At 52.1% G+C, this 25,843-nt stretch overlaps 1 protein-coding gene across 1 annotated transcript in view; it reads left to right on the forward strand.

Moving 5' to 3' along the window:
* Positions 1-25,843, forward strand: part of LOC140681477 (uncharacterized) — a 472,703-nt gene that overhangs the window by 37,598 nt on the left and 409,262 nt on the right. The window contains 1 exon segment of the mRNA XM_072921312.1: positions 13,010-13,021. Coding sequence (XP_072777413.1) covers positions 13,010-13,021 — 12 coding nt within the window.

Consider the following 25,843-nt stretch of genomic DNA (forward strand, 5'->3'; position numbering starts at 1 on the left):
CCCCAGTAAGGTCCCAGTCACTCCAAGTCACCCAGTATGATTCCAGTCACTCCCAGTATGATTCCAGTCACTCCCAGTATGATTCCAGTCACTCCCAGGTAGTCCCAGTATTACTGCAGTAACTTCCTTTATGGTTCCTCTGTGATCCCAGTCACTCCTGGTTAATGCTGCCTGGGGTCCCAGGGGTCCATCTGACCCCCGGGCTGCCGCTGCCGTGGGTGTCCGGATAGCACTGCGCTGTCAGGCTCAGCCTGTCTGGGTCCCTCGGCTCAGCTCCCAGCCACAGGCAACTTAGCGAGCACCTCTGGAGTGATTTCAGCTCTGTGAGTTCAGCTCTTGGTGATTTCGCTCTGTGCTGGTTTAATGTTTTTGCTGGGGTTACCCAAACACTGTGGCAGGCTGTGGGCTAATCCAGCCAAAGGCACACGGTACGGTGAGGAGCATCCAGGCAGCAGTGAGGACAGCACCAACAGAGACAATTTTCATCTTTGGACAAGGCTGGGGCTTTTAATAGGGAATATTCAGGCAAAACTTGTCTGATTTTCAGGAGGTCTTGTGTTCAACTCAGAGGAGTTCTTGTCACTGTTTGTGGGAGTCGTGTTTGCAGTGCCTAGGTATGGTTTTATGTTTTTCCTGGGTACCATCTTGGACCAGATGGTAGTAGAACACACACATACCCTCTACCCCAAGTAATCAGCTGGAAAGGCCCAGAAATTTGATGTGTTTCTGGGTCCTTCACTAGCACTGGTGGTTTCTCAGTGAGCTTTGCCTGGGTGGTGTTTGCAAAGTGGCAAAGTATTGGCGGGTCAGGCTCCGATGTTGTGGTTCTGGTGCCCACAAGTGAGGAATGGCAGCCCCAGGCTCAGAGCCAGTCAGAAAGCCAAGCAAGTGAGAGCAGAGGGAGGGCACCCTTCCAGTCTCTCTTGGGCATGGCCACAAAACAGCCCCTGCTGCTTCTTCCTCCGCCTGTGTTTGGGCTGTGCTGGTGGCAGAGGCAGCCAGGCTGTGCTCTGCCTTCCAGAGCCTGTTGGGAGCGGGCATGAAAAGCGCTGTGTGCACAGCAGAGAGGCCTGGAAGGTGCTGGCAAGAGCGTCCTGCGGGAGCAGGGCTCTGGGCTCTGGCTGGGAACAGCCTGGTCTTGGTGCCGTGGGCGCAGGCAGGAGTTGAGGCAGGTGAAGAGGCAGTGAGCAGCTTGTGTTTGTAGAGGGCCTGGGGCTGCACATCTGAGCCTCCACCTGGAAAGGCACTTGGGGGAATAGGAGCTAGAGCTGGAGTGCCTGTCCTGAAAGGACATGAAGTCCTTCAGCCTTGACAGCGTTTCCTAAGGGTGTGTTGGTGTTGAGCAGAAAAGCTGCACATTTGGGGAAATGCCTTTGGAGGACAGGGGCTTGCTTCTCAAGGAAAGTGCTTCCCAGGGAGCTCCCAGTGAGGCAGGTGCAAGTGTCCCCCTTTGGCTCTCTGTGCTCCTTTCAGTCCTTGAGGCCCGCTGCACTTGGCAGAGGGACAGGGGAAGGGAGAAGTCTGTGAAGAGCAGGTTTGGCATCCACCTGGACCTGCAGGGACCAACCCAAGCACCTGCAGCAGCGTGTTTTACCCCCCGTTTGGACAGAGGGGTGAGCAGAACCATCTCTGTCCATCTGTGAGCCTCAAAGCTCTCAGTGGGAGCTGTGAATTAAAAGGCCTTTACACACTCACTTTTCACATCTTCCCTGTCTGCTGTGTTTCAGCTCTTGGCAAGATGCATTTGCCTCCTGCTTGCTGGGAGCTGCTGTGGCCCAGGGCCAGCACAGACTGGGCTGGGTGGGCCAGGCAGCGTGGTGGAGAGTCTTGGCTGGTCTTGGTGTGTGCCTGGCCTCAGAAAAGGCTTGGAAGGTTTGCCTCCCAAATGTCCTGCTCACTGGCTCTCCCTGTGCATCTTGGAGAGCACAAGGGAGGCATTTCTGGCAGCTGGGCATCAGCAGGCCTTCCAATGGGGGCGTGTTGTGGAGCGAGCCCAGCTGAGATACCCTGAGAGGAGCCCAGGGCTCCTTGCTCCTCTCTGCTGGCCCGTGAGCGTCTGTCTGCTCTTGGGATGACCCTGGCTGTGTCACGGGTGCTGCGTGGACACGAGACAGCCGCTCCTGTCCCGCTGGGTCCCAGCAGGGCCTGGCAGCCGTCCTGCATCCACGTCAGGATGCTGGCCAAGAGAGGCCCTGGAAGCTGAGGCAGCTGATTTGAAGCTTTTGCAGGTGCCAACAGGTCAAGGCCAACAGTGTTCCCTCATGATACAGCATTCCTGAGGGGCTTCCCCAGAGCTGCCTGATGCCACCCACTCCTTGTGGCACCAGTTGCTTTCCTGTGGAAGGTTCTGCCTTCCCCAAGAGCACAGAGGGAGCTGGAGAAAGAGCTTGCCAGGCTGCTCTCCATCCTTTACCAGCAGCCCTGGGTGAGCAGAGTAGTCCCAGCTGAGCACAGATGTGCCAATGGAACAGCCGTGCACGGGAAGGCTCAGAGGGAAGGATGATCCAGGATCCATAGGCCTGGCAGCCTGAGCTTGCTCCAGGGGAAGGCCTTGGAGCAGATCCTCCTGAGTGCCATCCCACGGCACGTGCAGGGAACCAGGGGGTCTGCTGGAGGGTGGGAAAGCTCTGCAGAGGGACGGGGACAGCTGGGGGTTCTGGTGGGGTGTTGGGGGCTTGTGTGGGAGTTTAGGGGGTTGGTGTTGGTGGGGTGTTGGGGAAGGAGTTGTCTGGAAGGTGAGAGGTCTAGGCTGGAATTTGAGTCAGCTTGAAAGCACCATCTGTGATTTGGCACAGCTTTGGTTACAGAGGGCTCAGCTCTGTATATCTGTGAATATCTGTGACTTTTCCTCTTAATGGTCCTGATTCTCCTGCAGGGAACAAGGGGGGAAAGCTGTACTTTACTGGACACTTAGATATCTCTACCAGGGGGAGAATTAGCCCGTTTTCTTTCTACTCAGAGCTTTTATTCCTTAAGAGAGTTAGGATATTATCATCCCTTCATAGAAAACCATTTGCAAACCAAAGAATGGCCCTTGGTTTTGCCCTTGTTTTGTGTAGTGTTATGTTCTGTAAAGTGACCCTCAGTGGATGAGGTTAAGGCAAATGAGTTGCTGCTTTGAGATGAGAAGCAAAATTCCAAATCTTCACCTCCTCAGGCCATCCCAATTAATTTGGGAAGTTTGCACCATTTTGGAACTACTTGAGTTGAGCAATGGGAGTAAAGCTTTCCTGAACTGAGGATTCTTACTTGCCAGATTCTTCTGTTCCTTTGCTGTTAAGGTGTTTTTGTGCTGAAGGCAATAACTTCAACGAGAAAATAATTTCAGCATGCGGTAAGAGCTTCTGACAGAGACCAAGTGTTGCCAGCAGTTGCTCCAGGTGTTCCTGCCAACAGCCCCTGCAGGCAGGAGCACAGCCCCCAGTGCACGTGGGTTTGGCTCCCTCTGGCACAGAAGCCCCCAGGGGCACAGGTCTCTGGGGCAGGAGACGGGCACCAGCCCTGCCAGGGCTCGGGGGTGGCAGGTCTGCTTGGGCAGGGACTGTGCCTCACCTGCTGGTGTCAGCGCTCCCCGGGCCCCAGGGCTCAGAGCAGCATTCGTGCCCTGGCCCACAGTTCCTTGTCCGTGTCACACCCACGGGTTTAGGATGGCCACGGGCCGAGACGCGCCCCAATGAGGCCGTGGCAGCTTCCATGGAAGGTCCCATTCCCTTCCCGCCGCGGCTGCGTTGGCAGCCCTGGGGGCTCCTGCTGCTCTGAGCCCGCAGAGCAGGGCAGCGTTTGCTGATGATCTGAGCCGTTCCTAAAGATCCTGTTGGGCTGTCTGACACACTTGGGGCAAGGCATTCCTTCCAACCTGGGCCACTCTGGGGGGCTGGGGGTGGCCCCAGGGCAGGTGGCAGTGCGTGCAAGGGCCCTTTGTGACACAGTGCAGCATGGTCACCGTGGAATGGAACGGGACAGGGTATCCAAGGGCCCTTTGTGACACGGTGCAGCATGGTCACCGTGGAATGGAACGGGACAGGGTATCCAAGGGTCCTTTGTGACACGCTGCAGCATGGAACGCAGCCGAGTGTCCAAGGGCCCTTTGTGACACGTGGTGACACAGGAGCTGGTGGTGACAGGACCATGCCACAGTGCTCCGAGCACGCGACAGGACAGGACGGGACAGAGCAGTGCTGTGAGGAGCCCCTGCACAGCGCACTCGTTCGTGTCAGACCTGGAGCTTTTCCAAGGTGTTATTCCTGCAGCTGACCTCAAAGCCAGACCACAGGACTTTCTGACCCGTGGCCTTCCCGAGGCTTCTCTTCTGCAGGTGCCCTCGAGGGCAGAGTGTGGGACTTGGTGCCCCGGAGGCATCTCCCATCCCTGCTGCCGGTGCCCTCGAGGCCAGAGCACCATCCTTGACAGGAGTCTCCTGTCCTTGTGGCAGGAGCCCTCGAGACCAGAGTGCAGGACTTGCTGTCCTGAGCCTTCCTGAGGTTTCTCTCTTGAAGGTGCCTTCCAGGCACAACAGCAGGACTTGCTGACTCTGAGTTTTCCGAGCCATCTCTCCTGCAAGTAGCCACAAATCCAGTCGCTGACATGGAGCAGAGAGCCCCAAGAGTGCCCAAGCTGGCCTGGGTGGAGGAAGAGGAAGAAGGCCCTGGAGCTGCCCCTGCACACGAGACTGTGACACGGCAACAGAGTGCGAGGCACAGCTCCGGGTGCTCCCCGTGAACCTCAGCTCTGGGACCACTGTCTGCCCCAAGCTTCAGGGGCTGCAGGGGGAGCCCGGCTGGGCTCTGCCCTGGGGCCATCCTGCAGGGACAGCTGCACACAGGGAGCATTCCCTGCCACAAAGAGCCAAGCCAGGGCTGCAGGGCAGCTGCTCCAGCCCCGACTGCACTGCTGAGTGCTGTGCTCTGGGGCTGGGGCTCCCCGCACAGGGGACTGCACTGGTGTGCCAGAGGAGACAGAGAAGCTGCAGCTTCAGCCTAACTGAGGTGGGTTAGTGGGCTGGGAAGAGTGGGGAGGCTCAAGGGGATTCACAGAGCTCATCCTGCTGCAAGGACGAGGAAAAGGGAGTGGGAACTCAGCAGTGAGGAGAGCTGAGGGCTGGAGAGCAGCTCTGAATGACACTAAAATCCCACCGGACCTCTGAGACATTGCTGCTCCTCAGCCAGTGACAGGATGAGTCCCTAAGCCTGGGGCTCGGCCTTCCTCCTGGTGAGGGGCACCAAGGAAGGCAACAGTGTGATGGAGACTGGAACGGGCTGGGAACTCACTGGGGGAAAAGAGGGAGCAGTTGGGGAGTAAAAGACAGGTGGGGGAGAAAACAGTTCAGAGAAGGGCTGAGCTACTGCTTGAGCAAGCTGGAAAATGTCATTTGGGGTCATCTCAGATTGATTTCATTTCAGAAGTTATTGAAAAAGTATATGTTTTGAGAGGTGCCATGTTTTCCCTTGGACGTGTACACTCTGCAAACTTGAGCTGTGCTGCTGAATGCTCAAGCAAGTCTGTGCTGCAGGTCACCCCATTTCTCCTTTGGCTGATTGCAGCCCGGTGCTGAGCTCCAGCAGGGCCCTGGCAGAGCCCAGAGCAGCCTCAGCACCCGCAGAGCCCGGCTGCAAGGAGAGAAACCAGAAAGCCCCGTCAACTGAAGGCTCCTGTCCCCTTGTCCCAGCCGCCCGCGGTGCCCCGCACTTCCTGATCCAGACTGGACCTCACCTGGAACGCTTCCTCTACAAAAACTAACAGTTACGGTGAGCTCCTGGACACCCTTTTGTCCCCCCTTTCCTAGGGCCTCTGTGGCTCTGATCATGATAACCCCTGGATCCTCCCCCCTGCCCCAATGGGATTGGCGGGGAGCCAGGAGAGCCCACCCTGTCCAAAACCTATATAGACCCCTGAAACTTCCTGCTCTTCCTCTTTTGCCCCGCTCTCCATGGACACCACAGAATAAAGAGAGCTGTTCCAACACCCTGGGTAAGGAGCCTCTTCTGAATACCTTTCCCTCTCCCCTGCTATTTCCTCCCCTCACAGCCCCATATCTCTGAGCTAATCGGATTCATTCGGGGGGCTGCGTGGAGGGGGGGAAAACCATAGAAATAACAGTTGGCGCCCCAACGTGTGCTGCTCTGAGCCCACGAAGAAGCTGGACCCCCTATTTCGGTGGAAGTCAGAAGCTTTTGGGACAGTCAACTGCCCTGGTACTCTAGCTGCCTTTAAAAGCTTTGAGTCACGGGGACAGTCGGGGACCTCTGCCTGTGTACCCCAGGAAGAGCCGACTGGAGAGGGAACCCCCAGAGAGGGTTTCACAGACGAATCCCGCAGTCACAGGCTTGGTAAATTCTCCGACGCGGCACCCGGGACCGCGCCTGGCGGGGAGGGGTTACCATAAGTGACTGGGGGGGGCTGCTTGCGGGAGGAGGAGCCAGGACCCCACTGCGAGTAAGCGGGAACCGGTGGGCTGCGCATACCCACGTTCCAGGGGGAAACAGGCACGGGACGAGAGGGCTGAAGGCGACCCGCCACCTGTGGGAGGACCGCCCCTCCCCCTGTGCCCCCCCCGCTTGGGTTTTCCACGGAGGGAAATTCGAATCATTCGTGCTGTGTTATTATCTCTGGTGGAGACTAGACCAGTGAAACAATTAAAAATCATGGGTACTAACATTTCACTGCAACAGAAGAGTATACTAACACATTTTAGCAATAACTTAAATGATGTATCATTCCCTAACAAGCTCCTCCTGCGTTTTGTGTGCTGGCTACAGACAGAAATACCAAATTTTACTGTGCAAGACCTGAATTCGCTTGCTTTTTGGAATCAAATTGGACAGATATTAACTTTAAAAGTCGAAAATGGTGAACATAAAGTTTCTCGATTTATTCCGATATTTTTACAAGCACGGAAAAATATTTTAGAAGCAGAAGAAAGCATGCAAATGCAGAAACACAGTTCTAACACTCCCTTTCCCCCTTCCTGCCCACCCCCTCAATACCCCAGCCCTGAAAACCCCTCACCCACCCCTTATCTCCCTATAACACCTTGTTTTTGGAGAGATACAGCCCGGAGTGTGTCTTAAAGAGCAGCACGGCATCTGCGGGGCACACGCGGCCAGATAATGGCGGACGCCATGTGGTTTCGCCGGCGCGGGCCGCTCCACCCCCCACTCCCCCTCCCACTCGCATTCCTTTGCTTCCCCCGCCCTCTGCCACCCCCTCCGCCCCCACCCCCTCCTCCCTCCCCTCCTCCGACGCCTGCTTATCTCCCATAGCAACACCTTATCAGTGCCAGCCCCCGGGTTGCCCCGGGAACAGGGGTGGGGCCGGCCCCTGCACAGCTCCCAGCCCCAGTGCTGAGGACAGCAGGGCGGGGGCAGGGCACAGCAGCCCAGCGGCTCAGAGCCGGGGCGGGGACCGAGTCTGCACCGCGGAGCAGACAGCCCGAGAGGTGGGGGCGAGCTGCCCCCCACCGGGGTGGGGGGTGCGCGGGACGAACACAAGCCTGCCTCTACCGAGGAATTTATACCATCTATAGCCCCAGTGGTTTATTTAGGGAGAAGAAATGGTACAAGGACATACCAACCTCTCCTATACAGGGACAAAACAGAAATCTGTAAGGTTCAGAGAGAATTTGGGAGATCGAGTGAGATTTTTAAGGGTCTGATGAGGGCAACATTCAATTCAAATGAAATGGTGCCAAAAGATATAACTGATTTGTTTAAATGTTTACTAACATCGTCTGAATATGAGATATGGGAAAATAAGTGGAAATTGGCTTTGGAAACAGTTTTGCAAGAAATACAGCGTACACCCAGTGTGGCCACTGACACTGATGGCCAGCCCATTACAATACATCATTTATGTGGTACAGGGGACATACAATGTCCAGAAAAACAAACCAGACTGTTATCTAGATCGGTCTTAGAAAAAATCTGTACTGCTGCAGAAAAGACGCTGTATCAATTACCAGGCACTGAGGTTGAATGCAGCTATATTAACATCAAACAGTTTCCTTCTGAGAGTTTTTTACAGTTTGTGGATCGTTTGAGAAGCCAAGTTGAAAAACACGTGCAACACACCAGTGTGCAAACAGAGTTGATTAAAGAAATGGCTCAGAGGAATGCAAATGAGACCTGTCGTAGGATTCTTCTCAGCCTTCCTCTCGATCCAGCACCCAGTCTTGCCCAAATGATTGAAGCCTGCGCCAGGAGAGCAGAGCTGCTTGATAATCCTGTCAGTCATAGAGCACCAGCAGATTTACAGCCTGTTGCCACTGCTGCATCAACCCCAAGGAAGCCACCCAGATCATCACAACAGCTGCAGCACATCATCTGCCTGCGTTGCAAGAAACCAGGACACTTTGCCAGAAACTGTCCTCAGAACCAGAACCAGAGACAGATCAACAAACAAAAAAACTAAATGCACAGCGCGGACCTACTGCTACACGCAAAGATATAAATGTAGCAGGACCAAAATGTGACAATGTCTCTCTCTTAACAAATAAGGGGGAGGGTGGGTACAATGGTGGGGGGGAGAGAAAAATAAAAATGTGAAATGTATTACTAACAAGGTTTGGCAGCCACTAGGCCGGCCACGTCTAGTGACTGCCAAAGGATTTCATTTCAGAAACACTGATTGGAAAGTCATTATAGTGGACCTGCCAAACAGCTCACAAGACCTGCAGGCATACGATATGGAACTGGACAGTGAGTATTTTGTTATTGGGGACACAGCATACACACCTCCAGAGATTGAAATAGTTCCCATGACTACTAAGGGAAAAATATCCAGCCTTATGCTGTTGGCACGTTGCTTGCACCCTCCATTCTATCTAGAAAAGGGGCAAATTCTGGCACAAGCCATTCCCATCCCAGTGGAAATCACAGTAGAAGGAAAATCTCCAGAAGTCTACTGGGCGGAAGTAGTAGGAGAGGATAAACCCTCCATGGCATGCAACCTAGCACGTGGGTCAGAGCACCTTCAGGTGGAAGGTGTTCTGGACACAGGTGCAGACATCACGGTGATACCCAAAACTATGTGGCCATCACACTGGGAATTGCAACCTGTGGCAGGCAAACTTCAGGGTATAGGAGGAAATACATTGGCAAAAATTTCTAAAAATGTAGTGCAAATTGAGGGACCTGACGGGAAATTGGCAAGTGTTCGCCCGTTTGTGGCAGACTATAAGGCTCCTCTGTGGGGGAGAGACACCATGTCCCAGTGGGGAGTCCAGTTAATCATTCCTAAGACACCCCAGGATTTTCGGAAGTAGCCGCTGTGGAGCGCCATGCCCACAAGTTAAAGTGGTTGGATAACACCCCAAAGTGGGTAGCACAGTGGCCTCTGAGTAGAGAAAAACTCGAGGTGCTTGAAAAACTTGTGGAGGAGCAGGTAGCTCAAGGACACCTGCAAGAGACAGACAGCCCTTGGAATTTCCCAGTCTTTGTAATAAAAAAGCCTGGGAAGGACAAATGGAGATTGCTCCACAATCTCAGAGAGATAAACAAAATTGTGGAGGACATGGGACTTCTCCAACCAGGGATGCCGAGTCCAGCTATGCTTCCCCAGGACTGGAAATTGGCTGTGTTAGATATAAAGGACTGCTTCTTCCAAATTCCATTGCACCCTGAAGATGCCCCGAGGTTTGCATTCTCAGTTCCCACGGTCAATAGAGAAGCCCCGATGAAACGCTACCACTGGAAAGTCTTGCCCCAAGGTCTAAAATCCAGCCCTTTCATATGCCAACAGTATGTAGCAGCACTACTGTCTCCAGTACGTGCAGAGAGAAAGGATGCCATCATCCTACACTATATGGATGACGTGCTTGTGTGTGCTCCCAATGACTCTATACTCCAATATACACTTGACCTAGTGGTTAAAGTTTTAACCTCTGCTGGATTCCAACTGCAGGAAAACAAGGTTCAAAGAATGCCACCTTGGAGATACCTGGGCCTGGAAATTTCTGCAAGGACTATTGTCCCACAGAAATTGGAGATAAATTGCAACCCCAGAACATTAGCAGACCTCCACTCGCTGCGTGGGTCTTTAAATTGGGTAAGGCCCTGGCTAGGCCTCACAAATGAACATCTGGAACCTCTTTTCAATTTATTGAAGGGGGAGAGGGAGCTGGCCTCCCCCAGAGAACTGACTCCAGAGGCAAAGACAGCAATCGAAAAGGTACAGAAGGCCTTGTCAGAAAGGCAGGCACACAGGTGTGACCCAAATCTGCCTTTCCAGTTCATTGTTCTAGGAAAGCTGCCACACCTGCACGGGTTGATTTTCCAATGGATCAAGGGGCAGAAGGACCCACTCTTAATCATAGAATGGGTTTTCCTATCGTTCCAAAGATCCAAAACCATCACTAGGCCACAAGAGCTGATAGCAAAGCTGATTCAGAAGGCCAGGGTGAGGTTGTGTGAATTAGCAGGGTGTGACTTTGCATGTATTCACCTTCCAGTCAGGCTTTCTGAGGAGGGAAGGAACTCTCCTGAGAGGCTGACAAAAGGGATGTTTGAGCATTTGCTCCAGAGCAGTGCCAGTCTCCAGCTATCTCTGGACAGCTATAGGGGAAAAATATCAGTCCATGCCCCGTCTCACAAGTTGTTCAATGAGGAATTCCACCTGATTCCTCAAGAGAAAAGGAGCCGGAGGGCACTCAGAGCTCTCACAGTGTTCACTGATGCCTCTGGGGCTTCCCACAAGTCGGTGATGACTTGGAGAAATCCACAGACTCAGCATTGGGAAGCTGATATTGAGCTTGTGGAGGGATCCCCCCAGGTGGCTGAACTGGCTGCAGTGGTGAGAGCTTTTGAGAGGTTTTCCGAGCCGTTCAACTTGGTGACGGACTCTGCCTATGTGGCAGGTATAGTGTCCAGGGCGGAGCAGGCTGTGCTCAGAGAAATAGAAAATGAACATCTCTTCAGGTTACTCTCAAGGCTAATTTATTTAATCTCGCACCGAGAACATCCATTCTTTGTGATGCATGTGAGGTCACACACTGATTTGCCAGGTGAGATTGCGGAGGGGAACCGAAAAGCAGACTCCTTCGCTGCACCAGTTGAAAAGGCAAGTCTCCCTGATGTTTTCCAGCAGGCAAAGCTGAGTCACGGGCATTACCACCAGAATGTGCCAGGTTTGATTCGACAGTTCCAGCTAACACGGAGTCAGGCCCGAGCCATTGTGACCAACTGTCCTAATTGCCAGCTCCAGGCCGTGCCATCGCTAGGCATGGGGGTAAACCCCAGAGGCCTTAGCAGCTGTGAGGTATGGCAGACAGACATCACACACATTCAGAGTTTTGGTCGCCTTGAATGCGTTCATGTAAGCGTGGACACATTCTCAGGTGCAGTGTATGCCTCTGCCCATATAGGACAAAAGGCTGCACATGTCAAACAACACCTAGTACAAGCATTTTCAGTATTGGGGGTGCCAAAAACGATCAAAACAGATAATGGCCCAGCGTATGTATCCAAGGAGTTCCTGGAATTTCTCCAGCAGTGGGGAGTGGAACATAAGACTGGCATTGCCCACTCCCCCACAGGTCAAGCTGTAGTCGAGCATGCACACCAGACGCTCAAGCAGGTATTGAAAAAACAAAACAGCTCAGCTCCGTGGATGTCTCCACGAGAGAAGCTCTGTAAAGCCATGTTTACTATCAATTTTCTAAATTGTTCATTCGAAAATATGAGTCCACCGGTTGTACGTCACTTTAACAGTGGCAAGCAGTTTAAATTGTCTCAGCATCCACCGGTCTTGATTAGGGATCCAGAAACTTGGGAAACCAAGGGTCCCTATGAACTTGTAACCTGGGGTCGTGGCTATGCGTGTGTAGCTACTCCCTCAGGCCCTCGGTGGATTCCCCAGAAGTGGGTGAAACCTTTTGTCCCCAAGAATCCAGGTCGAACAGAAGGGGACAAGAAGCAAGTAGCCGATGCTTCAAAGAGAAGACGCCGCCGGATGGGAGAAGAAGTTCCTAGGCAGGAATTCCTTCCGGCAGAAACAGAAGCTTTAACATGTTCTTAAAATGTTTTTTCTTCCCTTTTAGAGAAAACCTACCTTCCACTCAACCCTGTGATGAACCCCATGCAAGTTGTCATCCAGCAAATGCTGAAGAGAATGTTCCAGGGATGGGGATTCACGGGGTGGTGGACATCTGTAGTTAGATCAATTTTGTTAGTCTTTGTTATTCTGTTCTTTGTAACCCTAGCGTTCGGGATCCTGCGTCACTTGATTTTCAAAGCTATCAAGGGTCTCATACCTTCTACCTCAGAGGTCAACCACATAGAGTTGGCTAACCTGAGGAGGCCTGACTACGCCACCAACATGGGGTGGTGGGAAACCCATACTCGGGGTTGAATTGAGCCCAGTGAATTCCTGTAACCTTGTTTAACAAATAAGGGGGAGGTGTTACGGTGAGCTCCTGTACACCCTTTTGTCCCCCCTTTCCTAGGGCCTCTGTGGCTCTGATCATGATAACCCCTGGATCCTCCCTCCTGCCCCAACGGGGTTGGCGGGGAGCCAGGAGTGCCCACCCTGTCCAAAACCTATATAGACCCCTGAAACTTCCTGCTCTTCCTCTTTTGCCCCGCTCTCCATGGACACCACAGAATAAAGAGAGCTGTTCCAACACCCTGGGTAAGGAGCCTCTTCTGAATACCTTTTCCCTCTCCTGGTATTTCCTCCCCTCACAGCCCCATATCTCTGAGCTAGTCGGATTCATTCGGGGGGCTGCGTGGAGGGGGGGAAAACCATAGAAATAACAGAGCCTGTGTTGGGGATGGACCTCAGTGGGACCCATTATTGCATTGAGACCTTTCGGTTGTTTGCTCTTGATTTTAACTCCTGGAAAGGTTTGTGCAATCTCCTCTCAGGCCCTGAGGTTCCAGGGCTCAGTTCCAAATGCACCACGGGGCTCAATAGGATCAAGCAAGTCCTGACGAACCATGGCTCTGCCTTGATTTCCCTCTGGTCTGGGGCAGTTCATCAGGAAGTTTCTGTCGTGGTTTTTGTTCGCTAATTTGAGCTTTCTCGGCCAGTGCATTAATTAGTGTGGTGGGTTCAGTGTTGGCTAATTACCAGTGCACTCACTATAAAATACTTACTAATTTCCTGCTGCGAGATAGGATTAGGAGAAAGGCAAAGTGGGATCAAATCTTTAAAAGGGTATAAAGAAAAGCTGGTAACAGTAAGTAAAAAAAGAGTAATAAGGATCAGAAGAAAACTTTCAGAATACTTCCCCTCTCCATTCAACCTTTTCTTACTTACTTTTTATGCAAAGGGACAAACCAAAGCAATTTCAGTCACTTTACCACCTCTAGAAAAATCCTTCTTTAGTTCACTCAGGGAGAGGAGTCTCTCTTTCTTGCTATGGAGACTTCTCCACAAGAAAACAGTTCTCTTGTAGCTCTCAATTTCCACGAATAGCAGCCACTCGGAAAAAGTGAAATCGTGAAGTCTTTCCCATTTTTTCACAGTTTTTCCCACAGCTGTGTTTATGGGCCGTGCCAACTTATGGGGTATTAGTTTCAGGATGAGCTGTTTAAGAGCAAAGGTTCTCTTCATCTATTTCTGAAATCATCTTCATCTCTGGGAACAGAGGTCTTCTTCTCTCCCTGAGGGCACAGGGTCTCATCACTCTGCTCTCTTTGTCTATTCAAACTTCTCATAGGATCACAGCTACTGCAACATTTGCTTACTTTGGCGTGGAGGCTTTGCTGAAACAAGTCATCTCCCCATACTTTTCAATGCCTAATAGGGAAAAAGAGAGTCTGATGTATCAATTACATCCTTCTCCATATTTTTATCAGAGTATTTAATCCCCAACATCAAGGCATCTCCTCATCCCTCCCATCTGGGACTCAACTTCCTCTTCACTGACCTCGGTGTCTTCATGTTGCTCCTCTGTGTGCCTGCCCTGTGTCCTTTTCTCTCACTGGAGGGAGGATGGCAGCACTGGCAGAGTCAATATCTGCCCGGGGCTGCAGATGGTTCCGTGAGCCCAGCGGGACTCGGTGGCCAATTCTAATTTTGGCCATGGTTCCTGGACATGAGGACCAGTTCTTTTCCATAGGAATGGAGGAATATAGCGCCAGTGTTTCAGGGGGAGACAAGAGGTGACCACCAGAGGACAAGGCCAGCCAAAGCTGCCCAATTTTTTTCAGGGAAATACCCTTGAATATAGGAAATTTTTAGGCAGAGTGTCAGTTTTGGCAATGGGCATCTGAAATTAAGGACGGCTCTTTTCCATACAAAGGAGAGCACGGAGCCCCAGTGCTCCAGGAGCTGATGAGAGGCAGCCCAAGACATCCCAAGATCAGCCAGACCTGTCAGGTGGACCCTGGCAGGCTAAGCCAGCACGACCTATTCCATGTTCCCTCACTTCCATGGGGCCCATCAGTGTCCCAATGGTCCCTGGCTTCCAGGAGGCCCTGAGGTGTCACAATGCCCCCTCGGTGACACCAGGCCCTGAAGGGTCGGAATGGTCTCCATGGTTCCATCAGGCCCCACAGAGTCATAATGGTCTCTGGGTCCATGAAGCCCCACGGTGTCACCATGGCCCCTTGGTTCCATGGGCTCCAGTGGTGCCACAATGATCCCCTTGGTTCCATGAGGTGCCCACAGTGTCACAGTGATCTCCATGGGAAGGAAAGAACCAAGTCCCAGTGTGGCAGGGGCAGCCACCAGAGGCCAAGGCCAGCCAGACTTGATGGTACTGGCAGATTTAGCCTGGGAGCAATCCTTCAATGTACTGAGTTTTAGAGTGGGAATCCCAATTTCAGACAAGGACATCCGGAGGAGCAGGACGGTTCTTTTCCAAAGGAAGGAAAGGACGGAACACCAGTGCTTGAGGGGCAGATAAATGGCGGCCACCAGAGGCCTAAGCCAGCCAGACGTCTCTGTCCTGGCATCATTTTTCTGGGAGCTATCCTTGTATATAGGGAATTTGGGAGGCAGATCCTAAATTTTGGCCATGGGTGCCTGGTCAAGATGGATGCTTTTTAAGCAAGAAAAGCACATGGACCCAGTGTCTGAAAGGCAGATGAGAGGTGGCCCCTGGGTGGCCAAGGCAGCCAGACCTGTTTCTGTTGGCAAGTTTCATCAGGGAACAATCTTTGCATATAAGGAAATTTGGGGAAGGAATCCCAGTTTTGGCCATAGGCCCTGGGAGAAGGACAGTTCTCTCCCATAGGATGACGAAGCAAAGAGTCAATTGTGACTCTGGGGTCCCACGGAACCAAGGAGTCCATGGTGACCCAGCGGGGCTGCATGGAGCCAATGGTCCATGGTGACACTGCCCATCCAAGGAGGCCATTTGGACACTGCAGAAGCTCATGGAGCGAGGTGGCCATTGTGACACTGAAGAACTTCATGACACCAAATATCCATGGGGACACAGCAGGGCATCATGGATCCCAGAAACGGCTGTTGACAGTGCGGAAACTCCTGGAACCAGGGGCTGTTGTGGCACTGCAGCACCAACACAGCTGCTGCACCTTGTCCCCTGCCCTGCACAGCTCCTTGGGAGGCACGGCAGGAGCAGCACCCCGGGAGCCTCAGGATTGCCCCTCTGGGATCCATGGCACACACTCCCAGGGGCTGGAATTCCAGTTCCCAGCCAGGAAAAGATGTTCCTGACCTTGAAGGCAAAGCTCTTAAGAAGGGACCAAAAGCCAAGTGCAGCAGGATCCTACAGTGACATTTCACTGCCAGCCTTCATAACTTCACCCATGGTTGTCGTAGCTCACGGATTGGGAATTAAATCAGGGCAGGGCCTTTGGTGGGAGCTGCCCTGGGTCAAAGGAGACACTGAGAGAGAAACAGAGCAGGCAAAGAGAGGCAGGAGAGAAAGGAGGACATAAACACAATCAGCTGAGAAGGTGGCACTGTGAAAACAGAACTGCAATGGACTAAAAATTAATGCGACAGAAAGAAATAATTTTGTAATTTCTTATCAAAAGACATTTTCCTCCATTTCTAACCAACCTTGTCCTGGTGTCATTCAGCAGGGCTGTCAGAAAGTTCATCATTCTGAGTGGATGTTCCAGGCTGCAGCCACAAGGAAACAGGGAATGGGGATTTTCCTGCTCCTGGGGAGTGAAACACTGATGAAAAATTAAACCCTACAATTTTAATAAATATTTGTAGAGAATGGGTATGCTTATTTATAACGCTGTGGACGCATGTCCATTAAAGGGCAATAAGTCCTGACATACGTCCACAGTGCTATGAATAAACATATCCATTCCCGACAAATCTTTATTAAAATTGTAGGGTTTGATTTTCATCTGTGTTTCATTATGGCGAGCCAGGCAGGAGGTTTTCTGTCCTCGCAGGGGCAGGGGGTAGAACAGACCTCCTTGGCACACCCGGGGAATTTCCCTGGAGGGGCTCCGCTCTGCCTCGCTTGCCACCTGCGGAGACAGCCAAGGAGCGCTGGTGTGCGATAAAGGGCCGGACTGAGAGGGCCCTGGGGTGCCAGAGCAGCACTGCTGGGCAGTCCCTCAGAGCCGGCAGGGCCCGGCCTCGCTCCTGGGCCTGAGTGCCCGCGGGGAAGGGAAACAAGCGGAGAAACGGGGCTGAGGACGTGCACTGTGTTTAAAGGCGGTGATTTGTGTGCATTTGAACAGTGGCTAGACGAACTGCGGGGGTTCCTCTGCCCCAGTGGTTCGGACTTGGATTCCTGGAATTTTACTGTGTGCTGTTATGCTGTGTTGTGTTGAGAAAAGGGGACACTTTAAGAGATACCACCAGTGAAATTCCCAGTGAGTTTGTGTGATTGTCCCCCACATTATAGTATTTTAATTCTCGAGATTATATAGTTGCATTTATAGAGATTTTAAGATATTTTTTGCAACAAGTGTAGCATTTTATGCAGAAGAGCTATAGTATAATGATTTATGTTTAACTGTAGTAAAACAAATCAAAGGAATTCCAAGAATTCCTCCCTCACAACAACTTAAGCCCTGACTCTCCTTGAATTTGAGATAAGGACAGGGTTCTGTGTTTGTGAGCATATCAGAGTTTCTGCTGTAACAGGCACAGCCTTTTGCAGGGCAACGAAATAAGTGTCAGTAGAAATAATGCTTTAGTTAGATTGTGCGAGAAGAGAACTAGAAAAGACTGAGATTTTGTAAAAGAGGGGTTAAATAAAGGAAAAATGCCAAAGTGATAAACGGAATAGCCTGCAGGCAATTCCTGGGAGTTTTTGGTGCATTAAGAGGCTGGCACCTTGTATGAGTACTATTACAATGCAGAGTTTGTGAGAAAGGCTAGTATTGCTGTTCCATGCCCCAAGTGTAAATTGAAGGCTCCTAATCAAGCCAGTTCAGAACCTGAGATCTTAAAGCTTATGTGTAAATGATCGCATCTCATACCTGCGACCTGAAAAGTCTGTGTGTGAGAAAAACTGAAAAAAAGACCATGAGGCTTGGGTAGAAACAAAATAGTATAAGCAATAAAAACTAACCAAAGCAAAGAGGTTCCCAGAAAGCCTCCAATAAGGGCAGCTCAAAAAACTAAAGGATTTATAACACCTTATTGCAACCAATGCTGTTTTAAGACAGGAAAGCAAATAAGGTGAGGTCTTGTATGGTAATAAGTTTTTTCACCTCCAAGAATCATCCAAAATGTCAGAGTAAAAAAAAAAACAGAGCAAAGAGAAAGCAAATCAAATGTGTTGCTCAGCATGCCGTGAAAAACGCCAATCACATGGCTGTTAAATTTATAATAATAACATGGTTATTAAAATAGTAATACAATTAGAGTAATAAAAATTCAGAGTTAGGACAATTACAAGACAATAAAAACCAAAGACTCAAGGATGTCCAGATGCTCTCGGGCACTTAAGCCACAACAAGCATACCTTGTGAACAAAGGAATCACCCTTAAAAACTACACTATTGCATATTCATATATCCTTCATGGTTATGCATACATTCTATTTAAAACAAGAAACTCTTGTCTGTTATATGCCAACTGTTTCCTTTAATCCCCATGGCGTCTTCGAATCTGAGCAAGACCTGAAGAAATTAGCTTCTTCTAAGAAGAAAACCATAAATTCTTCTTCCCTGGAAGATTTAGGTATTTTGTGAGGGTTATGTCAAAGCGAGTAACCCATTCCTTAAAAGAAAACCCATATATACAGTTTTCATTTTAACTATTAAACCTTCATTTTAAATACAAAACTACATTTACCATACTATTAAAATGTTAATACAGCACTACTATTCAAACTAACATATGTGCATTTTTCACCTTGGGCGTCTGGTGGAGTATCCCCGGAAAGAGCCCATCTCTGCAGGGAGACACGTTTTTTCAATTGTAAATTAGGTCTTTCTTTCTCTGTCATCTGTGGTTTCCAGTCTTTCCCGGCTGGGTCTTCAGGTCTTTTAAAACTTTAAGAATCTTTTTCTACTAGCACAACTGACTTGATGTATATTTTACATAATCACGAATTATTCCACAATTTATATTACAATGGGGCTGCACAGATCCCCCTGCAGGTCCCTGGGGATGCAGAGATCCCCCTGCAGGTCCGTGGGGATGCAGAGATCCCCCCGCAGGTCCGTGGGGATGCAGAGATGCCCCTGCAGCCCCTGGAGGAGCCAGGCTGGAGCTCGGGGATGCCTGAGAGGAGGCTGTGACCCCGTGGGCAGAGGGGCCCCGCTGGAGCAGCCTGGCCTGGCAGGACCGAGCCCGTGGCACAGTGACCCACGCTGCAGCACTTGGAGGGGGCTGTGCCCCAGGGGATGGACTCGGCTCGGAGAAGTTCCTGGAGAAGTCTCGGCTGGGAGAGAGCGCAGGGTGCAGCAGGGAACGACTCCTGTCCCTGAGCAGAGGGAGAAGCCGCGGGGGATGAGCTGAGCACGGCCCCATTCCCTGTCTCCTGCCCTGCCGGGGGAGGAGGTGCAGCTGGGAGCAGGGAGGCGTGGGGAAAGCTGCATTTAAGGCTCTGCACGGACTTCTCCTCATCCTGCTCTGAGTCTTTGGAGTTTTCTGCCAGAAATCTCTCCCCTCCCCCGCTCACCCACAGGGCTTTGGGCAGGTTTCCCTTTTTGGGGGAAATCAAAGCCAAGCACCGATGCACTAATGAGGGGCAGGAGAAGGGAGGCTCCCGGGCTTCCCGCAGAGCCGGAGGCACGGAAGGCGCAGGGCCGGGAAAGCCGTGGCGGGAGGTGCGGAGAAGTTTGTTTGTGTGGGCAGCTCAATCCCGCCTCGGGCCCGGGCCCGTCCCGGGGCTGTTGCTCATCTCCGGCTTTGCCCTCACGCAGCGCGGGGGGCCCTGAGAGCGCGGGGCGAGTCTGGGCCGTGCGCAGAGCCCGCCCCGAGCTCGCTGCCATTGGCCGCTGGTGCCGTCAGTCGCGGTTGCGGCGCGCTGATTGGTGGGAGCGGGGCGCAGCACGGCCCCGGCGGCGGGCTGAGGGCGGCCGTGGGCGGGCAGCGGCGCCATTGGCGCCGGGAGCGTCTGTGCGGGCCCGGGAGCGGCGGCAGCGGCCGGAGCGCGGTGAGGCGGCGTCGGCGGAGCTCGGAGGCGGCCCCGGCGCAGGTGGGAGCCGCGCTGGGTTCTGCGGGGGCTCGGGGCTGGCTGCGGGCGGAGGGGGCGGCAGGGGGCTGCGGCGGGTCGGTGGTGCCGTGTCCGGGCCGTGCTGGCCCCGGGCTGAGGGCGCGGCGGGAGCGGCTGCCCGCGGTCTCCTTCCCGCCGGGGCCTGGGCAGGAGCCGCTGCCGGAGCAGCGCTGGCTCGGCCCGGCTGCTGTGGGTAGGACAGAGGGGGCTGCCCCGCGGCCGGGAGCGTGCGGGGAAATTCCCGTCGCCAGAGGTTTCTGTGGCCGGAGGAGAGCGAGGAGTCCTGTAAAAGTGACTTTATTGCCGAGCAGGGGGAGAGGCCGTGGGGCATTTGCCGTGCGCTCTGTGCCGAGGTTGACGTCCGCAGCCTCCTTTTTATCCTCATTTTCCCGGCCGCATCTCCCTCTGCCTTTGCCCACGGGCTGAGGTCCTTGGAAGGTTCAGACTTCCCGATGCGCCTGCTGCCTGTCCTCGTTAATATGCACCCTCCTTTTGTATAACAGCCGGTATTCATGGCTCTGTTAAGTCTTTGTTCTTCTCCTTGAAGTTTGGGAATGTAGCGGGACTTTGAGTATCTGTGTGGGTCAATTTTTGACATTTATTGGAACTGAGGGTTTCTCCCGTTACTTCCTTATCTACAAGTGCCTGGCCCTATCTCCAGGCAGATTCACTCCTTGACTCTGTTTTGTTCTTCCCGGCTCCTCTTTGGTTTTGGGATTATTCTCGGTGCCCTCATTCCCTGTCCTTTTGTAGCCGTTTGTGGATCAGGAGGCCTGGCTGCCGCCTGCATCCCCTGGCTCAGCTGCTGGATGAGCTGCACTGCCAAGGTGTGGAGCATGGTAGAAAGATGAGAGTTGCTGCAGCACAGAAGAGGAGAAGCAGCATTTGTTTAACCCCTGGTCTTCCCGGGAGCCACGAAAGTGTGTCCCATTCCCATCCTTTCCATGTTTGGACCAACACATAAACTGTTCACCTATTTATTTTTTTATCTTTTTCACCACTTTACCTTTGTCATCTCTTTGCCAACAGCAGTTTGAATCATTTAGTTTTCCACAAACTCCTCCTTTTTCTGCTAACAGATAATCTGATCCCATCCCCATGTGAAATGTTGTGTTCCTCTTTCAGTGGAAGGTCAGGAGCTGGAGCTGTCTAGTTGCTTCTTCTTTTGAGGACAGCTTTTAATCTAATGATGCCGTTGAAATGATAAATGGGTTCTCTGCCTCCTGATATGAATTAGTTTGGGTTCCCAGGGGCTGGTCGGTGGTGTTGTAGGATTTGTTCTGGTGGCCCTTCATCTTTTCCCCATTTCTGGGTGCTCCCTCAAGCTGGGGCTGCATGAATGACTGCATTTTTCTAAATACATCATCAAATACTTGAATTCCAACTAATTTCCCTGGATTTGTTCTAGCAAAAGCCCCAGTGCTCTGATACACCCTGTACAGCACAGACAGGGGCAGCAGATGTTGGAGTGGGCAGAGGGATGATCCCCCCCCTTATTTTAGTGAAGTTTTCACAACATTCTCCATTTGCTGTTTCCCATTGCAGCCTCAGCCATTTCTGTTTCAGAGTCAGATCCTCACCATGGGCTCTGCCTTCAGCCGTGCAGATTCCATCTGTGCAAGCAGGCAGAGCTTGGGATGAGGGGCAGAGGGAATCAGCCAATTCCTGCCCCAGGCAAGAAGAGCCAGGTACATTGTCCCCACTCTGTCCCAGCAGTGCTGATTAGCATTTCTAAAGCTCCTCCTGGGTTCCTGGAACGCAGCTTCTCTTCCAGAGCAGCTTCAGCAGCCTCACATGTGCCCCGCCCCCCAACCTGCTGCTTTTTCTTTTTTTTTTTCTTTCAAATCTTCTATATATTTTTTTTTCCTTCAAATCTTCTATTTATGAGTTAAAGGGTCACCTTCAAATCTCTTCTAGCTTCACAAAATGTTGCCTTAAGGTGAACGTCGAAAAACCCAGACCAAAATTTTTCTATCTCTAAGAGCCACACACAAACATACACAAAAAATTTCCAAGTCAATTAAATTTTTTCTCCTTCTCCTCTAAGTAAAAACTTATTCTCTCATCCCTGACCCAAATCTAACCAGCAATATAGAAGTAGGAGTAATTTAAAAATAGTCAAATGCTCTAAACTTAGCAGTGAAACTGCAGGAAAAAGAAAAACTCCAACAATATGTTTATTGTTAGAGTCAAGGCATTCCTTGATTCTGGCCAGGATGTGCAACAGAAATCATTCCATCCCCACATAGCCCGGGTGTGCAGAGAAAAGTGTTCCATGACACGTAAAGTATCAGTAAAATATATTGGAGTATATAATAAATAAAATACTATCGGAGTAAAAGCTCCGTGGCTTTTACTAAATATTTCCCAAACTTGATACAGTCAGAACCAGTCTAAATCCACTGGTTTAATGTTCCAAAGTTTCAAGTTGTTCAGTTGTTAGTATTTGGTTTCCTATTGGACCGGGATTCCTTTGCTTCTGCTCTTAATGAGGTGGGAAGTGCTGGATTTCCTTCTCAGCCTTTTGCAGACCAGGTGTCTGCAGCCCTGGCAGTGTCTGGGGTAGGTGTTGGTTGCTGTTTGCTGCTGGGGTTGATGTTTTGCTGCTGGGTGTTTTCTTTGTGGGTATCTTTTGGGCCATTCCCAGTGTGTTGAGATGTTAAACTCATCTCCATTGAGTGGTGTAACATCCCTTAAGAAAACCTTTAACATTTCTTTCCCCAAGGCCAAGGCAAAGCAAGCCTGAGTAGAGAAATGAAAGGTTAACAATGTTAAAGTCTATGAGCTGGTGTATTTTCCATCAATGCCATGGCAGGCAGGGCAGTGTGTGAGTGTAAGTGAGAGCCAGAGTGGAATTGTGCCGTGCTCTTGCCCAGCAGCTGTGGCAGGGCAGGCCCAGAGAGCGCTGAAGCTGCAGCAGTGGCAGCAAGGGCTGTCCCCGGTGGCTGGAGCTGCCAAAGGAGGGTGGCCAGGCCGAGGATTTCAGCAGAGGATGTGTGGGCAGCCCCAGGGCCTTGCCCCGCTGTGGAGCCCTGGCTGCTGCTGCGCTGCCTTCAGTGCAGCTCAGTGGGGGCCTCCCATCCTCCTGCTGCAGGCGGGAAGTGCAAATCTCCGGGGCTGCAGAGACCTGGAGCCGAGGCTGAGGGGTCCCCTGTGCTCAGCTGTGCTGGCGGCTGTTTCTGGCCTCGGGGCCACTTGGCACGGGCCACGCCACTTGGCCACCAGTGGTGCTGCTCTGCACTCCTTAGGCAGGAGCCGATGTCCTGCTGGGATGTTGGCAACAGCAAAGTGCCAAGGCAGGCTCTGTGCCAGCCCAGCTTCCTGGGGGAGAGATTGCACCAGAGACAGGATTCTGGCCACAGACTGCTTTAAATGGGCATCCCTTATCTCCACCCTGCACTAGGTGGAGAATTCCCAGGGTAAGGAATTCCTGAGATCAATTGCAAGGGGAAATAATTGAATATCTGCCCTGGGTCTGGCTCTTCTTCTTGCCCAAGCCAATGGCAAAAGCCGTACCCATGGCATCTTGGTTTCTATCCCCAGCTTCCAAAAGTGTTTCTTTCCATCCCCTTTCATTCTTTATACCCAGCCTGAGCTCTGGGGGTGCCAGGGGTTCTGGAGGTCCCATTGTATTCCTAAAGCTGCCATAACCCCCTGGAGGATCTTTCCTGTTAAATGAGCTCTGCTGTCTGAGTCTATGACTTCCACAATCCCTTTTATATGAATTATTTCTTTCAGTGGCTGCTGAGCAATCAGAATTGCTTTTGCCACCCTGTTAGGTGAGATGGTGTCACCAGAAGATATTGAAGCCTTCCTGCTCAGGGCATTCAGTGCCAGGCTCTTACAAGCACACACAGCTGTGCCAGTTGAGCTGACCATGGAGGGTAACCTGGGCTTTGTCTGATTCCCTTTCCTCAATAACAGCATGTCTTGGAACTCTTTTCCCTTCTGCTGCCTTTGAAGAGCCATCCACAAAGACATTTTCTGCCTCAGGCCAGGCAATGTCTCCTGAATCTCCGCCAGGCTGGGTCTGGAGCTGTGTCACTTGAATGCAGTGCTGGGTTTCTTCCCAGCCCCTCTGGGGGCTGTTCAAACAGGAGGCTGGGTTAAACCCTTCCCCTGTCCTCAGTTCTGAATCCTCCTGTGCCACTGAACAAGTTTCACACTGTAATAACCGAGCACTGCTCATCCATTGCGAGGCTCTTTTGGTTATCAAAGCTTGAACTTGATGGCAGACTGGAACAGTTGGAGATCCTGTTGTCATCAGGTTTTGGGCCTCGGTTCCCGTTGAAGCTGTGGCTGCACAATTCTGCAGGCAATGAGGCCACTGTGGCCACTGGGTGAAATGTTTTGGCCCAAGAATTCCTTCTGCATGGCCCTGTTGAATATTCCCCTACAATTCCAATTTCTTTTCTGAGTCTGGAAGAGCCACAGCTGAGGCATCAATTTTTTTGGTTGTTCATTTTCTCAAGTTTTATTCACTTTCTCCTGTCCATACCACAGCATGGAGGCTGTCTGGGGCTAAAAAGTCCTACAATGTTCTGGCTGGAACAGAGAATCCTCAATACAGAATTGTCGCAGCTCCTTTTTAGTCATGGGTAATGTTACTCCTGAGATTGCCCAGACCCTCTCTGGGTGAATGCACAAGAAACCTTCAGTCCCAGTATGTCCCAAATATTTAATCTTTTTCTCCACCATTTGCCTTTTTTTTTTTTTTTTTCAAATACTGAAAGATGTTTTTAACCAGGAAATTCAGCCGTTTCACAGAGGCTTTGTCTACCACTTGTTCTTGCTCCTCATTGGAGCCATCAGATTCCCTGAGTGGCAGGATAGGAGTGCTGTAGGGAGACATCCCTGGCTCCAAAAGCCCTGCCTTTAGCAGGAACTCCATACCAGGCTGTGAGCCCTTCCTTCCCTCCCCTGGAACAGGGTGTTGCTTTTAGCCCCCACTTGTCCTGGTTGCTTCCAAGTAATTTGGAGAGGCTCCACATCAAATTTTCCCTCTGGGGCATCCCACACCTCTGGGTTCCCTTCAGCATAGGCCTTGCCAGACATTTGACACAAAGGTACAGCAGCAATAGCCTCTGTATCACCTTTTACAATATTACAATGCCACCATCAACTTCCTTCCTAGTTAATAACAATCACAGTAGGAAGAAAAGAAATCGGTTTATTTCAAACCTATCCTCCACAGCTCCTAATTGAACAAATGACACCAGCTCAGCTTTCCCAGTTATTCCCTTAATAATGAAAACACTCCTTTACAATGTTCCCCCCTTAGGTGTAAGATTCAGAGTGGATGGAGAGGCCCCTGTGTCCATCAGGAGAGGCCTCCTCTGGATGCAGACCCAGCCTGGATGTTCTCCAGGGCTGCAGTGTGGTGGGTCCCCGGTGGGATGAGAGCTCAGAGAGCCCTGACAATCCATGTCCATGCAGGGGTGGACTCGCTCCTCCTGAGGGTGCTGCTGTCTGTGCTTGCAGTGTCCTTGTGGGCTGCAGCTGGAGCCCTGACTCCTTCCCAGGGGCTGTTTGGGTGGGCTCTGCCCTGGCCAGGAGGGCAATGCCTCTGCCAGGTGCTTGTGGCCGAGGCCGTCCCCTGGGTGCTGGGGCCCCCTTGGGCCCTGGGGTTGGTCCCTCAGGGGCTGTGGGAACTCTGCCATGGCCTTTGCCTTCAGCTTGGCCTTTTGCTCATCCCTCCTTGCCTTCAGCTGCTGTGCCTTTGTGCCCAAGTGCTGCAGGGCCTTCTTGTGCCACTCCTGCAGCCCCGGTCACTGCCTGTGGGTGCTCATCCTCTGAGCGCTGCTGAGCTTTCTGCAAAATCTTTCCTTTCTGCAGGGACCAAAGCCAAATCCTTCACAGAAAATCCTGATCCATCCATGTGCACTCTGCATTTCCCAGATGTTGCTTTGTTTTGCTCCTTGTGCTCAGGGTCCCCTGCACAGCCCGTGTGGCAGAGCCGGTGCCTGTCCTGCCGCAGTGTCCAAAGGCGGCCCCCCCGGCGGGCAGGGCCGGCAGCTCCCCGGGGCCGGGCAGCGGCCGGGGCGTCCCGCAGCCTCCTGGGGGCCGGGGGCCACTGCCGGCCCTGCCCGGGGCTGGTGGGCTCAGGCAGCGCCCGGCGCTGAGCCCCGGCTGCCCCACAGCCCCGGCCCGGCCCCGCAGCTCCCCACAGGCCCCCAGCCCTGCTCCCGGTCCCGCACCTCTGCGCCCGCTGCTGCCGCTGCCCGCCACAGAGAAACCCCTGACATCCTGACCTCCTGCTTTTCCTCTCCTGGGAACTGGGAATTCAAAGTATCA

Source organism: Taeniopygia guttata, chromosome 36, assembly GCF_048771995.1.
Source record: "Taeniopygia guttata chromosome 36, bTaeGut7.mat, whole genome shotgun sequence".
Taxonomy (NCBI): Eukaryota; Metazoa; Chordata; class Aves; order Passeriformes; family Estrildidae; genus Taeniopygia; species Taeniopygia guttata.